This window comes from Alosa pseudoharengus, unplaced genomic scaffold (assembly GCF_046254945.1).
Source record: "Alosa pseudoharengus isolate Yale_2024_CS ecotype anadromous, Long Island Sound unplaced genomic scaffold, YU_APseudo_1.1 YU_APseudo_1.1_scf_4, whole genome shotgun sequence".
NCBI lineage: Eukaryota > Metazoa > Chordata > Actinopteri > Clupeiformes > Clupeidae > Alosa > Alosa pseudoharengus.
The window spans coordinates 20,526,604-20,544,649 of record NW_027468774.1 but is presented as its reverse complement, the minus strand read 5'-3'; the positions used below and the strand labels follow the sequence as shown (position 1 = coordinate 20,544,649).

At 42.6% G+C, this 18,046-nt stretch overlaps 2 protein-coding genes across 4 annotated transcripts; both read right to left on the bottom strand.

The window, feature by feature from the left end:
- Nucleotides 1–1,593: 1,593 nt before the first annotated feature.
- Nucleotides 1,594–8,809, bottom strand: e4f1 (E4F transcription factor 1). 2 transcript variants are annotated; one of them, XM_076265235.1, is made up of 14 exons: nt 8,655–8,809; nt 7,783–7,904; nt 7,567–7,651; nt 7,250–7,413; nt 7,048–7,168; nt 6,795–6,947; nt 6,443–6,582; nt 5,890–6,141; nt 5,371–5,485; nt 4,902–5,119; nt 4,051–4,249; nt 3,745–3,911; nt 3,497–3,559; nt 1,594–3,299 (listed from the first exon to the last, which is right to left on the bottom strand). In XM_076265235.1, exons 1-14 carry the CDS (start codon nt 8,746–8,748, stop codon nt 2,931–2,933), a joined length of 2,262 nt encoding a protein of 753 aa, XP_076121350.1. In that variant the 5' UTR covers nt 8,749–8,809; the 3' UTR covers nt 1,594–2,930. The 2 variants fall into 2 exon arrangements, with proteins under 2 accessions (XP_076121350.1, XP_076121351.1); XM_076265236.1 differs by having other exon boundaries at nt 6,443–6,579; nt 8,655–8,808.
- Nucleotides 8,810–8,932: 123 nt separating this feature from the next.
- Nucleotides 8,933–18,019, bottom strand: LOC143101936 (hexosaminidase D). Of its 2 annotated transcripts, none has more exons than XM_076265238.1 (14): nt 17,646–18,017; nt 17,344–17,435; nt 16,782–17,091; nt 16,565–16,674; nt 14,472–14,559; nt 14,140–14,304; nt 13,672–13,846; nt 12,888–12,959; nt 12,562–12,766; nt 10,653–10,735; nt 10,430–10,505; nt 10,237–10,335; nt 10,008–10,097; nt 8,933–9,866 (listed from the first exon to the last, which is right to left on the bottom strand). In XM_076265238.1, the coding sequence occupies exons 2-14, from the start codon at nt 17,421–17,423 to the stop codon at nt 9,677–9,679; spliced, it is 1,743 nt and encodes a 580-aa protein (XP_076121353.1). In that variant the 5' UTR covers nt 17,424–17,435; nt 17,646–18,017; the 3' UTR covers nt 8,933–9,676. The 2 variants fall into 2 exon arrangements, with proteins under 2 accessions (XP_076121353.1, XP_076121354.1); XM_076265239.1 differs by having other exon boundaries at nt 9,711–9,798; nt 17,646–18,019.
- Nucleotides 18,020–18,046: the final 27 nt, after the last annotated feature.

Here is an 18,046-nt window from a genome sequence, read left to right as displayed (position 1 = left end):
ATGCTTTAAGAAAACATATTACTATGACCACACTTGCATTAAGATTGATCACAGTGTGGTCAGACAACTTGTGGTTTGCTGCGTGACTACTAGCCACACCTAATGAAACACTCTAGTCTAGTATCATATAAGTGGAGGCAACAGATGTCAACAGGCTGAACTACAAGAGGAGCAAGTAGCCTTAGCTGTAATGCCTCCTGCTCCATTTCACACACACAAACGGTATAGTACTATGTCTGACCCCAACATAGGCATCACTAACGGATGAAAATACAAAACAACAATATTCCACTATAATTTTGTACACAATGGCTGCGTAGTTTAAGTGTAATATGCAATAAATGTCCTCAACAGTGAGACTGTATGATGACAAATGGTGCTGCACTGGTGTCCTTACTGGTGTCCAAAGGGGTATACTACAAAGCAAGGCAAGTAGGTTAGTGACCTGTTGCGCTAAAGGTCAGGGTTCAGGTGGCTCTCAAGAGCTCAAAAAGTATAAAAGTAATGCCTATAGACCAATCAATTATCTTGGAAAATGGTGTAACCATAACTGGTAGCCTGTCAAATGGTATAGGTGGAGCTCAACCAATTTAATATTGATATAATGATCATAACTTCAAAGAAACTGATTTATTTAAATGGCCAACACAGTCAGATTGAGAAACCAAGATTATGTACCCGTGCTTTAGTGAATGCAGAAGTAATCATTTTTAGCTGTACACCTCTCCATATTATACAACTGGCACTAGTTCCAACACTGCACTGGCCCCCAAGATGGAAATGAGTCTGAAGCAGAAATTCTGGTTTAACCAATAAAGTGGATAACCATCATCCTAGTACCAATAACCTCAGATCGCTGGTTCAGGGGGTTTGTCCTGCCGTATACACAAAGAAAGCCTAGATATGTCTAACCAGCTTCGTAGTATACCCCTCTGGTAAGGGAGGCTGGAGGAAAAAAGCCAGTCAGACAGGCCGACACACGGGTGAAAGAGGGACGCAGTAAAGTGGGCAGGATCAGCTCGTGTGTCCTAGATTTCTTTTGTCACTGATGATGACACTCCATAATATGCTGAGAACACCTGTGGTCTCTGCATGTCCCCACACACACACACTCCCACACACAATCTAAAAACTACTCAGAATCTCACACAGGCAGCAGGACACATCTCTTAAAAGAAATAAAAAAAAAACTAGATTGCTCTCAGACGCCCAGGAACAGGATATCCTTTTCATGCACGGACATGTTTCAGTGTCCATCTCAGTACGTCTACTCCTTCTGCTGCCCAAGCCCTCCCCTGCCCCACTCCACGGCTCATGGAGTCTGACACACGGGGACCAGCCTGTGGGGCCTGGTTGTTCAGCTGGCAAGAAATAAAACCGATCAACAGACAGGGATGGTGGTTACATACAGACCAACATTTCAAGTACCAAACAAAAAAGATTTCCGCCCATCAGCATGGCTACTGTCCTTGCTGAACTGATCAGTTGATCAGAACACTTTCAATGAAAAATTATTTAAATTAAAAATAATTAATTCTTCAAAAGACAGAACAATTTTCAAAAAACGTTCTCAAAATGAGTCAGATCCAGAACAATGTTTGAAAAACACCTTTAATAACATCCTCTCAACAAGGACATCAGCAGATGACTGACAGCATGACCTGATGATCTCCTGCAGTAATGATCTCCTGCAGTAACAGAGAGGGGAGCATATTTGGTACTAATATTTCATGGAAAAAAACATCTAGGGTTAAGTCATGAGACTACTTTGGCATGCCTCTTACAGAGACTTTGGATTGTAACTACAATTAATGACATACTGAGAAATTCTTCGGTTCAGACGTAAAAGTGGATGCCCACTAATGTAAAACATGAAGCCACCATATTTCCTTTCCCAAACATGCACCAATTTTCTCCATATCAGTCCTGCTACTCATTTAAACAGCACTAAACCAAATGGAAATGCAATCTGGACAGCTGTAAGTAAATATTACTAATAGATCCACATCGGCAGCCACTGAACACAAACTGGCAGGTAGTAACATATCATTAACATGGCAATACTGCCCACAACACCATATACTTTATATACTGGCCCAACTAAGACATCATCATCATTCACTGACATTAATTTCCTGCACCTCAGTAACCGATTCAGTGCCCAACGAGAGCCTTCCAACTAGCTCCAGTCTACTTCTGCCATATTAGGATTCACATGGCAAATTGGCACGTTAATAATGTTACTACCCTCATAATATGTCCCATTGGGAATAGTCAATTCGTCTGTAAAGATTAAACCTGCCTTTATCAGTGATCATCGTGTACCAGAACAAATCTGTTGGTATTGCAACAAATGATACAACAAATGGCAAGCAACAGCGGCCTTTGTTTCATTAGCATGTAAACAAACGTAAAGCACAAAAGGCCCAGCCATTAAACACGAGCCAACACTGTTCAGTTGGGCTACTGTTCACCTCTGATTTGTCATCAGTGAGGCCTGGGCTTTCACTGTAGGCTGGGTTGGATAGTCAATGATCTAAAGAAAACAGATTAAGACAACAGAGTTCTTCATGAAGCATGAAACCAATAAATATTCAGCAGCTGTGTTTGTTATTCACATATTCTCCTAGTTCACTCACTAACTAGGATTGAACTATATATATATATATATGTGAAAAGCTTCGTTCAAAACCACACATAAACGAGTAGTTCTTCAGGTAGGAGAAGGCAAAGTAGCCAATGTCATTGACTAGTTCCTTTTTTTCCACTTAGTCTCTCACTCATTTGTGCACGGCATTGCTTTGTGGTGAACGCCCTGTGTCTGGCTCAGTCACCATTGTGACCAAAGCGGAGTCTAAAACTACAGTTGTGACCAAAGCTGTGTCCAAAGCTCATCTCTCAGAGTCTGTCTGGGTCTGCCGGTCTCCGTCTCAGACCACCACAGTCTGAAACTCCATCTCGTCGGGGATGGCGGCGATGACAAACTGCTCCTGCTCCATCACCTCCACCTCTTGGGCCTCGCCCTCCGTCACCATGGTGACCGTGGTCTCCGGGGCGGTGGCAGTGAGGATGGTGCCGTCGCCGATGGCGGAGGCCAGCGTGAGGGCCACCTGCTCAGTCAGACTCTCAGGCGTGGCGATGGTGATGGTGTCGCCCGAGTCAGAGATGGTGGCGGTCGTGGTGGACACGTCGTCCTCGCCGGCGACCACGTTGCGCACGATGATCTGGCGCCCACCTCCGCCCCGCTGCTGCGACTGGCTCACGATCTGCTGCACCACCTTCATGATCTGACTGCCCATCTGGAACACAGCAAAACAAAACTCTCTCTATGTAGCTATTTATCATATGTAGTTCTGTCGTATGCACCTAATATATCAATAATGTCTCATTGCAATTCATTGTGAAATTGACAAATATAAATAAATTTAACTCGAATTCAAATGTAAATTTTAATAAACTCATTCATTGGTGCTGTAAATGGAGCCCAGATGCTGACCTGACTCTGAGTGTCCTGCAGCAGGGCCACCTCCTCTGTCTGCACAGACTCCTCTGCAGCTGCCTGCACCAACGGGTAGAGACACAAACTTAGAGGAAGTCACAGATATATACACAAAGTCGAATCCAACAAACCTTTTAAGTTACCATATGGTATGCGGCTGAAAAGAAATGCAGTGTCAGTCATTAGGTTGGTTCAGCCACTGACCCCCGGCCCCACCCCGGACATAAACCTCAAGCAGGCCTCACCCTGATGATGTACTCCTGTGTGTCGGCCACTACAGAGGAGAACTCCACCAGCACAGCGTGGGGGTCTTCGGTAATAATGGCTGCCATGCTCTCTGCTGACACCTGCTGCTCCTTCACCGCCACTGCAACCGCCTGCTCCGACTCCCTCTGGCCTGTATGGCAGCCCCCTGCACGCACACACACACACATTTTTTTTTTAAATTGTGCAATATGAAGCTTTGTGGACTATTATGTATTCTGTTTACTGTGCAACATGAGGCTGGGTGCCATGCAGAAGCAGGGCTAAACACTGTGTTTCTCACACACCTTTGGAGCGCAGGTGCCGGTTGAGCGTGCCATGCTCAGCAAAGCCACGGCTGCACTTGGGGCACTTGAAGGGCTTCTCGCCGGTGTGGTGTCGGATGTGGCGCACCAGCGAGCCCTTCTCCCGGAAGCCACGCGTGCAGTGAGGGCACACGTACGGCTTATCCTGCCCGTGCGTCCTCTGGTGGACCTGCAAGGCATTCTGGGATAGGGTGGAAGACAAGAGGGAGCAAGTGTCAATGCATTCCATAATGACATTCTTTTGGTGAAAACCCTGCAGAATCACACTAATCACGCGTCAACTGATCTAAGTACCCAGAAGTTCGCAACATGCTGAATGAACTTCTGGGCCAAAACCTTGACAACCGGAAAACAGCTACTTTCAGAGACGCCCACTGATCTCACTTCCGTTGTGTTCATGGGCAAAAGTCCATACTGAAACCAGTGCGAAATAGCTGCCGATACAAACGTAATTTAAGCATGTTCAGAGTCGATTTTTGAAGAAATTAAAGTTCGTAACAACAGTTGCTTTAAACCTCTGCAGAAGTTGTCTCATTTGCCTAAGCAAAGGCTAACCAGAGATGGCTACAAAGGCAAACTAAACGCCATCGTTTTGGTTGTTAGTTCGCTGTCGGCGGCAGTTTCATGAAACACCCAGTACATGTGCATACTGACAAGGTCTGCCACCTCTCCGCGATTGGCTATTGAAAAAAGCTTTGTTTGAAATCAGAGACATTCCCCCCGCCCTATTTTTGTCAACATGCCTGACCTGCCACTGTGGCAACCTATTGTGAAGTGCGTACTTCACTTTCCTGGTTAGGAGGGCAACCTTGTGGTTACGGTATTTTTCTGACCTTGGTCTTGTAGGCCTTGTCGCAGCGGTTGCAGTGGAAGGGCCGCTCGTCAGAGTGGGCGCGCATGTGCTCACGCACGTGCCCAATGGTCTTGTAGAGCTTGCCGCACTCGCCGCACTTGTAACGCCTTTCGCTCAAGTGCACCTCCATGTGCTTCTTCAGCAGGTAGCCCGTCAGGAACTCCTTCTGGCACACCATGCACTTAAAGGGCTTGTAGCCTATAAGAGAGAGGAGCATGATAAATCTCTCTAACATCTTCACCTTGGTCATCTCAAACACCCGTTATTGCAAACATACAGAGCTAACCAAACAGCTCTGCTCTACACTTCCGACCAACAGATGAACATTTCTCAGAACTCAATCGCCAACATTCAGCTTTTTTCAAATGGCTGATGTGTACAGTATAGCAGAATGCTTCTGCTGTTTAACTAGGCGAGGTGAAGAGAGATGAGGAGGGTTAGACGCTCACCCAGGTGACCTTTGACATGGAAACGAAGGTAATTCAAAGCTTTGAACACCCGATTGCAGTGAGGACATTTGTGGAGCTTTGCAGGCGCTGGCTCTCCCTCCTTCTCAGAAGTTTCCTGCAGAGGATAAGTTAAATTATTATAAAACAAGTTTTCATCAAGGTAATTTATGTTGTTAATCAGATCATCATATACTTCTTTGCATGAACAGTGAACAGAAAAATTAATTTTGAGATGAATGAGAATGAGATTTTTGTGAATGAGAATGAGATTTTGAAAATGAATGAGATTTTTCTATTTCAGGAAGGAAAATATAAATGATCCCTATTTCCTGTATATCTACTTTTCAACCCCATTTCCTCTTGCAGTAAGAAGCTGCGTACCCTTCAACCTCTGGACACAATGTTCTGGGAAAGTGTTGATACAAATATGGCCAAAACACTCTACACTTTAACTATGTATGAAGTCGCTGATGTGCACTAGCTTTGGGCTGGAGTGCGGGGGCTGGTCAGTTCTCTTACCTCGGAGCTTAGCGCAGTGTCGTCCTCCATCTCTACACACTCCTCGGACAGCTGAATGTCGGGGACACGGCTTTCGGTCTCGGGGGTCTGCAGGGCCAACCCGGCGGCCCGGCTCTCTACGGGCCCTGGCACTGGCTCCGCGTCTGTCTCTGTGCTGGCGTCCGCCTCCAGGGCGATGCCCGAGTTGATAATGGCCTGGCAGATCAAATTGTTGCTCTCCTCAGTGGGCTCAGGCTTAGGCTGCACAACCTCCTGGAAAAAGAAGTCTGAAATGTTACAGTATTTTTCACAAGTCCAGAAAATATGCTATTATTGTCGCCTGTAATGTTAAATGCCTGTATGTCCCCATCTATTTGTACATTTGAAATAATTGCCTGAAAGACCTCGCAAAGACTTTGGTGGACAAAACTGCTGAAATTTGGATTTATCCTCTGAAGAATATTTGACAGCATTCTACCCACGTGCTTCTGCTTTTGGATTGAGAATTCAACCTCTCAGTATCAGGGGAAGTGACACCACCCTTCAGCACACTGTTTGGAGAAGCAACACACACCTGCTGGGCCTGTCCTGGATCCTGCACCATCTGAATGTGGATGAGCTCCTGGGTCTCCTCCACCACACTGACCTCCTGCACTGGCTGAGCCTCCGTCTGGGGCAGGATGGAGGTAGTCTGCTGCTCCGCCACAGACTCTACTAACAGACAGGCCACCATTACTACACCAGTCTAAGCTCAGAACAGGCCACAGAATACACACAGGACCAGTGCTAAATGTGCTTCTATCACACACAAACCATCAAACAAACTTTATATCACAATCAAATTCAACAAAACATTGATCCATTTGAGAATACCCTAAAAGGCACTTTCACTGGGTGAATGTGCAGTTTCAGAAGGTATTCTTCACCTTTCCGGACGCCATCCTTGCCAACGAGGATCTCCTTGCACTGGCTGAAGCGGATCTTCTCTGTGCACGGGGTAATGGACTTCATGTGTCGGGTCAAGGCCCCCGATTCTCTGAAGGAGAGGCCGCAGAGATTGCACCGATAGGGTCGCTCATCTGGATGGTCAGACGGGGCGGAATGGACACAAAGTTAGCCTGGGGCCTGAGGAGGGGAACAGTGGACGTCTGGCTGGTAGCATCTGGTGTTGGTTCTCACCTGTGTGCCGGCGATTGTGGCGTATCAGTGAGCCCTTGGTTCTGAAAGAAGTGCCACACAGGTCACAATGGAAGTCTTTCTTCTCACTATGGGTGGACATGTGCGTCCTCAGGATGTTGGGCTGCAAGAAAAAAAGAACTGTTTTTATGCTTTGCGCTTTTAGAAGTACAAAATGAACTTTGTTCTCTATAACACAACGCACCGTTTTGAAGGTTTTCTCACAGAGCTGGCAGACGAAGCGTCCCTCATCATTCACCCTTAACAGAAGCTTAGAGCCGTCTGAGCCTTCAGAGGCCAGGACCCCTTGATCGCTAGACTCCACATCCTGAGATGTTGCTTGCTGGGAAACTTCAGCAATGGCTTTGTCTGCATAAAAAAATTTAACATTTCATGTTTGAAGTGGGGTGGAGCTTCATCATATTTGGTGTAAGATTTTGACAGGAAGTGCACAGAGTAGGTCTGAAACAAGATGTAGGACGAATATGTTCATAGTGAAGCCAACAAATACTTTACACTCACCAGGATCCTCAGGTCTGACCTGCTCGACTGAAGACAATATGCCACTGTCATTTAGCGTGGCTTGAGAATTTCCGTCATCAGCAATCTGTCATGATAAAGACCACTGTTTATACACCAAACTACTTTACAGAGAACAACCTCAAAAGTCACAGATTCATGGATGAACTTCTGGAACCATCATAGTTGACCACCCTATACCCATATTTATGCAAGTACCTGACTCTCCTTATTCGGCTGTTCTTGAGAACGCTGACAGCTCCGACGCAGCTTATGCTGTATGAAGGCCTCCAATAAGGAGAATTCCTCCTGACAGCGTCCACATTTGTGCACATCTTCATCTGGAAAACAGTGGCAATATGAATCTAGTGAAGAGCTGCACCCCGTTATGTATCCTAACGTTATTACGACAGCTCCTTCACCGGAGCGAAAGCCATATCAGACCTGGCTAAGCAAGACCATAAACAATGTTTTCATTGATACAGCAACAACTTTATGATGCAAGTTAACGTCACAGGCTAGCCAACAAACCATCTTCGATGGCATTACGAATTTACCATAACGTTAGGGTAGCTCTTACCTCCGGTCGAAGTCCTCTGAAAAAGCCAATAACCATTTTCAGTTTGTAGCCTACACCACAATTTATCTGCTTGTCCACCTCTCTTTTTGGCCAAGAAATAACACTAACGTGAACAGATATGCTAGATAGCTAACGTTAGCAGTAACGTTAACTTAACGTTAACTAGAAAGACTAACGTTATGTGGCCCAAAGACCTTTGGAAATATCAAACCTACTGATTAATACCTATCTGTGAAACTAATAGTAAACTAAAATTATTTATCCAGAACAATATAATGGGCGAAAACTCGTAAGCTTAAGTAACACCCAGAATTCGTAAGCCAAGGAAATGTACGCTAACGTAGACATTCTCTGACGTTATGCTAACGCGGTCATTATTCCAGCTAGGTTAGCAAGCTAGCCATCATTTTAGCTTGTCGCCAATTTCAGAATCAAGGCCCATGATGTGAACGAAGTGTTGGGTTGGTTTCATGCATTATAACAACAATTTTGAATAAAGAATAGCATGTACCCTCGTCTCCCAGTGTGGTTTCAATAGTGATGATGTTGCCGTGATCCGTTTGCCCGTTCCCTGTTTCTGCCGTATTATTATTTTCTAGTTTCATGTCGTATGGTTCGAGTTCTCCGTCTCTGTCGCAACGCTAGAGCAATGAAAACATGGCGGATTTACGACCTCGTAGTCATAACAACTAAAAAAGCAACTTTTGCAAAAGGGGATTTCAGCAGTTTGACCTAGGCTACAACTAAATGAAGAACAATATTTTACACCGGACAAATTACAAATGCATATTATTTTAAAATAATCGTTTATTAAAATGTAAATGACATTTGATGTCTATGCTATACAAGAGAGAACCCACTAGAAATATTACTGACAACAGTGCCCCCCAGGCCTATGGAATGAATAAAAAATGTGGGCCCTGCCTAATTTTGTACAGCGAGCAGGCATAGATGGATATACTATAGCATACTTCCAAAATATGAATAATGTTATCGGTAGGCGACGGCGTACAGTAGCAACAACACACACACACACAAAAAAAAAAAAATTTTCATAGAATATTATAGAGGTATTACAGAACATCACAGTTATGTTCTGCCATCACAGTTATGTTCTGTAATACCTTTATAATATCCTATAGCCACTATAGTATTTCTGTAGTAGTCTTATAGTACTTCTATAGTATGTCCCAAAATACTATAGTATTCCTATAAGATTCCTATAATATTTAGTCCCAAAATACTATAAGATTCCTATAGTACTTTTTTTTTATGTATAACTCCAGCCTGGTTACACACCACCACACCCCTCATCCACAAACACCTCAGATTCTATATGTCAGTTTTTGTTTAAACAACCCAATTCCTCAGCAACATCTCTGTGCAAAATGTCCATTAAAAAAGGATATTCATTTCTGTCTTCCCAAAAGACAATCTTCTGTCCACTGATAGCTTTTGAAGCTATGAATGAGTTTATTTTGAACAATGCCATGTAGTTCAAAATTGCCGCTTATACTTTAGGATACATCCTAATCAAATCTTTTGGGATTTTGGACGTCCTAGGCGCTGACTGATGCTCTGTACATCTTGCACCATCTTCCGGAGCATGTCCATATTGTGGTTGACATTCTCCTCCATCCACTCCTCAACCGTGTCTGGAAAGAAGATGGTTTCCATGTTAGAGTGGAGGTTCTCCATCACAGCCTCCCATTGCTTCAGTGTCCTAGAAAAACAAAACAGTGGAACCGTATCTCAGACCCATCAGCAATTATTTTTTTTAATGATAAAAGCCCCTGAGCAAGAAGATGTTCTGTTGTTTTGTTGTGTGCACATGCATATTGTTATTATGCATGTTGTTACTAACCTTGTCAGCTTATGTTGGAATAAGCCTATATTTCGTGGATTTCCAAAGCTGTACTTGCTATGATACCGACTATAAGCCCCTCTCAGGTGTCTGCATCACAGAAAGAAAACATAATTGAGAGGGTAATAAAATGTGGGTTACACATTAATGTACAAGTACACATACTGCATTTACAGATATGTATCACACATAATGTTATCCTCATGAAGTACATTAAGAACAGAGTTACCTATCCTGCAAGAGGTCATCCACTGATGATTGGAAATCTATGTGGATACGGTGCACCAGGTGATAAAGCTCAACTCCAGCAAAGGTACCACTGCCATAACTGTAGAGTATCAGGCGTGGTTAGAGTAGAGCTCGCCAAAGATATTGTTTAAGAATAGATATGTGTTGATGTGTTATATACTGTCTGTGCATACCATAAGTCTTTGTCCAGTTTTATTTCACAGCCCAAGATATGGTGAACCTCTGCTTTTGCCTCGTCATTATAAGAACCTGAACACACACACACACACACACACACACACACACACACACACACACACACACACACACACACACAAACATTATATGGTCAGCCTTTTTGAATCTCACTCTTATCCAACCCTGGTCGACCACTCCCTCTGTCACCATGACACCTACCATACTTAAGCGTCTGGAGACACACCGCTAGGGAAGGGATCCCTACTGGGAGCAGCTCACACAAGACACTGAAGTGTTCATACCTGCAAAGCATTTAAGGACTCAGCTATAGTATGAACTCCAGGACACTAGTAAGAGTCAAATGGTGTTTCAGTCTCAAATTAGATTGCTGTAGCAAACATTGACCAATAAAACTCACACAGGCAGCGTAGTGAGGCAGATTAGTGAAACAATCGTTCATTTTGTGATACAAGCATCAAACTTGGCACAAATATTATTTGAGACCCACTTTATCCAAAAAGCACATTAGCCACGCAAAAAATCCAATATGGCCGCCATTTTCCAAGATGGCCACCATTGAAAGCCATTATACTTGGTTTTTGACTTTCGATTGGGATTGGATAATTACATTTTGATGATCTTGATATCTAAATATAGGTAAAGGGTCTGGACTTTCCAATTGTCAAAATGTCAAAGAATGTGTTAAAGGAGAATTCCGGTGCGATATTGACCTAAAGTATGTTGAAACATGATACCGAGTGTGAACGTATGTCTCATAGCTCACCTTGGCTTGTCCCCTGCACTCAGAAATCTGGCACTAGTTAGCCAATGCTACCAACAGTTTTTCGTTGCGGTGCTTTGGGCATCGGCCTAGCCATGCAAATAAACCACTGTTTTACACCATTTACGAGGCTCAAAGTAGCTCCATACTTCATTGGTAGACTTCCGAAGGGCCTTGACATTTAAAACGAGACATGGAGAACTTTGAAAAAGCACTGGTAGTTTATTTACAAGACGATTTATACAGACAGTACCTTAAGGAATTTTACCGTTCGACGCCATCTTGAATTTAGTCACGATAAGTCGAGCGACGAGTACGAACAAACAGGTATGATAAGGGATCAGATTCCAAAAATAATTCTGTGGAAATGCATGGATTCAGTTGCTTCCAGTAGCAGCAACTGGAATCCATGCATTTCCACGGAATTATTTTTAGAAGTTTGCTTCTCTGAAAGACCTGATCAAAGAGAACCAATTGCATTGACATCACAAGCTCCCAGAATTGAAACTGTGGACTCTTCATAAGTATAAGTATAAGTATATATACTCTTTTGATCCTGTGAGGGAAATTTGGTCTCTGCATTTATCCTAATCCGTGAATTAGTGAAACACACTCAGCACACAGTGTACACACAGTGAGGTGAAGCACACACTAATCCCGGCACAGTGAGCTGCCTGCAACAACAGCGGTGCTCGGGGAGCAGTGAGGGGTTAGGTGCCTTGCTCAAGGGCACTTCAGCCGCTTCCTACTGGTCGGGGTACGAACCGGCAACCCGCCGGTTCCAAGTCCGAAGCGCTAACCAGTAGGCCACGTCTGCCCCTTCATCTGCCTCTTCTCACACCAGTCTTCCCAACTTAAAGAATTATGGCCTTGATCGATATTCGAAAGAGAGAATAAATTATATTTGAGTGAGAAAGAGGATCAACGATATTCGAGAGTGAGCTTCGATAAACGATTTAAGTGCAGTCCAACTATTTCTGGCCGCCATCTTGGAAACTAGCCTTGAAATAGATTTCTTTCTTTGCACCATTTATTTTGCCATGTTAAAATACATACAAATTGATGAAGTTCTACAGCAAAAACTTTTTTCTTACATTTGATGTGGTGGCCATCTTGGAAAATGGCCGCCATGTTGGATTTTCAGGTGGCTAATGTGCTTTCCTCAAAAAGTAGGTTCTAGTGATTATTTATGCCAATTTTGGTGCTTGTATCACAAAGTGAACGATTGTCCTGGAATATGGACTTAACTGCCGCACTAGCGGCTGTTCAGTTGCAAAATGTGAGGTCGTTGGGCATAACTTTGTTTTTAGTACTGCTTAAGTTAATGCTATCAAATTGTTTTCTCACCTTTGCCAGCCGGTTAGTATTACACCGTCTAGAGTTAAGTCAGGATAGCTGCTCATGGAAAATATAATGTCCAGCCAAGACAAGTGGTTATGTAGGTGGATTCCAAATGGTGTCCACCTCTGGTCAGGTCCTGACGCCCCTTTAAATGCACTTGCAAACCACACATGCTTGAACCCAGCTTCCTGGTATTTAGATAACCAGCCACCTTTAAACAAAATCACAAGCATTGTTATATTAGTTTTACAATGATTTAAGTTCATTCCTGTGTGGTATTTTTTTATGTGTATCACTTTTATCTATTAATATAAGATATAGATGACACATACTTATGGCTTTGAGGTCCAGCTCTGGTAAATATTTCCAAACCACTGGAGCTGCTAGTTTTGGCAAACCTGAATCTGACAAATACAATTCTCCAGTTATTCAGTAGTCAGGTTAACAGACAATAATCTATTAATGATTATAGGAAGCAAAATAATGATTATAGTAAAAGCTTACATAAATATTCCATTAACAAATGTTGATCTTTGCACAAGGTACTATGAAGCCTTTAAAGAAAACTCTAAGGATTATAACAAAAACGGACAGACAGAGAATGTGTTCTTAAACCGGTTCCATTCAGAATTCTTTGAACCAAATGGTGCTTATCTATGAACCAGCCTGCATTTTCACCAGTTTTGAACTGAACCAAGATGTGTTATCAACAATGGGTGTTGCCTGCCAAACAAAAGGTAATGAGATAAATGAACGGGCGAATTATATGAACAGTTGTCCCTTAAAAAAACGAAATTAGCTGTGTAAAATGTTAGTTAGCATCTGCAGTGTATCGTAGTTGACTATTTTTGTTTACTCATGGCAATAGTTGATATGGAGGGAATTTTTTTTTGTTTGTTTGGTTTTTTGTTTGGTTGAAATGCTCTGAATGGTTCAAATGTTGGTTCACGAACGGGAACGGAACCGGTTCTCTGTCGGTGGAAAAAGGCTATAAGAGGTTTGCACTGAAGCACTATAGGAGCAGAGCAGGGTAATGCTTTACTTGGATATTGTGCATAGGGTTGTCAGAGACCAGGCTATTTCTCAGAGAGGAGACTGAAATAATTAAGTCTGTACCTTTCAATGCATTAACGCTGATCTTCCTCAGCATGTCGTCCCAAATAAGCAGTTTCACACTGGGCCAGGTCTCAGTCATGAACCTTCCCACAGCAGTAACATGACTGAGGTAGAGGTGCCCAAGCTCCTCGTGACTTGGAGCCCTAGAGTCCTGGCCCTTTCCTAGGCCAAACACCTGCAGAGCAAGAGAAGGAAAACAGGTTTAGATGGATACATGCAAAAGACAACCTCATCAAAAAGATTCTCTGCTTGGCCCCCTACAATGATCGTTGTGTTCCACTGAACACCACAGGAGGTCAGCATAGTCATGTCTGTCAGAATTCACATCCATTCACTGATTTAGTTGGAGATATAGGGCCCTGCAGATTATAGTCAATCTCCTTTTGTCGTGCATCCAAAGCTGATGACACTGCAAACTCCATGAGATCAACCTTTCACAGCCTGTTGCGGAGCCCTGTCCCAGCTGACCTCATCACATCCGATGTGGAAGTGCTGGGCTTCTGGATGTAGCTTCATGACCTGTGCCAGCATGTCCTTCAGCAGTGCTAGGGAGCCGGGAACACGCGGATTCAGGCTGTTGGGGAACTCTGCCACCTCCCTTAAGTCGAAATATTTGTCATGCTTCAAAACAAACTGTAACAAGGAATGAAGAGAGTAAAAAAAAAATTTCCCAGCAAACACTGTCTGCGTTCTCATGAAAAGGCATTTAAATACAGGTAAAAATTATATATTTGAATGCAGTGGAAAATGCACCACTGCCCAAGGTCTTTGAATGGTCAAAATCATTAGGAGTGGTGTACCTCAAGGTGTCCAAATGTTTGCACCAGTGGAATAATCTCGAGGTTACTGATCGTCGCTAGTCGCTTTATTTCCATGATGTCTTTCACACTGTTAAATGGAAAAGCAGCATTCAACCTGTATTTAGTTCTCAGAAACTCATTAAGGGCAGCCTCATATTCAATTTTCAGCAACTCGTTTTATTGGTATTGGCATTATCGATAGCATTTGCTAATCAACTGACTAAAAAGAATGTGCCTATGACCTTTTATTTATTTTTTTCTTGCACAAAGCAATTATTACTTTTGTTCCATAACTACTTAAACACTACCAATAGCAACTTCAAATTGTGTCTACAGTATGATCTAAATCAAATTGACTTCTTGGACCTCACCATAATGAAAAATAAGGAAGTACATAAACACTACTGTTTTCCACAAACAAAGTTTCAAAGATGTGCACTAAAATAAAAACAATGGGAAAAAAGGATACATAAATTGCAACATGACCTTTGTGGTGTACTAGCCTGGCCCCGCCCATAATGTATTAAAAGTAACATTATAAGAATAGCAAAAGTAGGCCTATATGTCAACAGTATAGACAGATATGTACAGTTGACTATATAGTATGCTCAGATGAAGACAAGTTTGTCGTAACACGTAAGCCTTTGAGGATTTTGGTAAGACTTTCACTTTTTTGTGTCTCAGAAGATTAACAAGTCTAACTAACTTTTCTGAAATGCTAAACATACCCTTGATTCCAAAGAGCTAGGGATGTCCCGATACCAATTCTTTTTTTTTTCAAACCGAGTACGTATGAGTATTTACATTTCCAATACTGAGTACCGATACCGATATTTCCACCACAAAATAACTAGCATAAAATTGCAATGAATTTCTTTCTTTGCTCTGGTTGTTAAAATAACCCTAAAATAAATATAGCCTAAAAAATAATAAGTAGCCTATCAAATAAAATATATAATAGCAGGCTATTTCAAACCAAAAATAAACAAACAATTATGTCCAAAACAAGCCTCCACACTGGCACTGTCCCCATATCTTAATTAAACAAAATATTAACTAGACCATTTTGCACCGTCTCTCAATACAATCTGATAGGGCAACAAAACATGTACTCATGTGACCCTACTGTATGTGACCTTTGTACGATTGGTGTGGCTCCTTTAAGTGCGTGGAGCAAGTGGCTACTCAATGAGAGGAGAAGGGAGATGCTGCTGCTGCTGCAGAGCCCGCATACAGATTGCTGCCTAAGCAGAGTTAGTGAAGGAGCAGTGTTTCCCATACATTGACTTATTTGTGGCGGCCCACCACAATATCAACATTTACCACCACACAATGATTTTCCAGGTTGTACTAAATTCTGCTTAAATCTGGTTAGCATCATAACCACGCTGTGCTAATTTGTTAAAACTGTTCTATTCAAGTTAATTCTGCAAATCAACCACCACAAATGGAATTCAATACTGTGGTAAACACTGAGGAGACTTGCAATGTTTAAACTATTGGCCATTGAATAAAGCGGTGATCTCTCGCACAATACGTCTTGCATCTGCCTGTTACTCATGAATTACAGTTGAAGTGAACTGGGCTGGAGCATATAATGTGAGCTAACAAAACACTATGCAAATTAGATTTATCTACTGCAACGGAAATTCCATGGAGTTTGTTTTGTAGGCTACTTATCCCCAACTAGTGAGAATGCAGAGCTACACCAACACACCAGCCAAGTACAACAACAACAAATACACTCAACTGAGTGTGTGCCACATGTATAGTTTAGGTGAGCTATACTTTAAACGGAGAACCATTTGTGCCAGGGTATTACAGTAGCTGTGTAGATTCAACGCAGATACATGAATCTAGTTAGTTGCATGTTTTTGAAGCAAGACTAAGCATCGCGAGTAGGCTACATGAAAGCAGTGTCTTGAAAGCAGCAGCTAAGCTAATATGATTTAGGGGAAACAGTGTAATTAAGTGGTATCGGTGGGTGGAATCGGTGAATTTTTATTAGTACGAGTATGGGCCCAGTATCAGCCCGATCCCCGATACCAGTATCGGTATCGGGCCATAATGTGCCTGTTGACATGGCATCTGACCTGTATGCAAATGAGGATCTTAGACGAGTAAGGTTCCCATCATATGGAAACATGTCTTCATATTCCATCAGAACTGCACTTGCTCCAAGAGAAGAAAAGAGAGGGAAGATCTAGAAGGCACATCATGACAAAAAGTAATGAGACCTGTTCAGCTGGTAGTACATTGTTGTTCCTCTCACAAAGATGCATTCACTCCCATGCCACCCATGTCACCTACCTGTTCGAGATATTTCACTTTTGGCGCGGCACCTTTCAGATCTAAGTGCACGATGCGCCGTAGATCACTGATGGATCTTTGTGGCTCACTTGGCAGCTCTTCTTCTGATTTTGAAAGCTTTGGCATCTCCTCTACCTCAGCCTTGTGCTTTGCCTGTAGCTTTGCGTAGTCCTTTTCTCCATGAGGAGCCCTATGAAGGGCCCCTGATTTCAGTCCATTCACATCGCTTTTCTCATCCTGAGCAAGGTCCTTACCCCAGAACACCCTGTTCTGCTGAGTGGAAGCCCTCTCAACTATTTTTGTTCCATCACTGGAAACATAAATGAGTTGTGAAATTAGAGTGTGTCTTAATGACAAAAGTGGCAAGCAAGCAGTTCATGAGAATGCATTCAACAGTTATAGGACACATGTCATATTCATTCTACAATTAATTGTTAATTAACTATCTGTAATTAATTGTAAACATAAGACTTTCAATAGAATTACTCTATAATAATACTGTTATGATTATTGACCTAGATGCCTTAGTATATGTAGGCTAAAGAAAAATCATTGACTTTACCTCTCATGAAGAAAATACCTCACTGCAATCCAAAGAAACAGACAAAAAACAAACACCCTCAGTGCCTTCTGTTTCAGCATAGTTGAACCAGCCTAAAATAAAGCAAAACAAGAGTGGCTAAATTGTGTTTATAAGTTATGTTGTGTTGACATGCCATGTAGGCTATGCCTTGAGTGAAAGGAAAATAAAAATCCCGTGAGGTTAATGAATTAAGAATTCATTATTCATGTAACTAAATGTTTATTAAGGCATAGAGAATGATACTGTTGTCAATAGACCTTAACCTGCGAAGACCACAATACCTTTGAAGCACGCCTTTAGCGACACTGCCAAATCAGTCGTTAAGCCGTTGTCAGGTCATTGATCGTTCAACGTCTGTAGCTTATTTCGAATGCAGAAACGACGTTGGAATAGGCCTACGCTAAAATAATCCTCTACTAAAATCACGTTGGCACCACTTCACTCATCAATTATTCCGTCCGCTTACTTAGACGTAGCCTACACCTGTAGATCTCGGTTGCTTGTAGGCTAGCCTTACTCAAGTGAAAGTTGAATTTTTAACGGCAGCTAGACAAGTGAAAGTCTAACCTACTTCCTTGTTACCCAGCACCTACAGGTGTATGCTATAACGCGGGAATGATACCAAAAACCTCAGTGGATCAAACGTCATGACCCATGACCAATCTACCAGCACGTTCAGGGT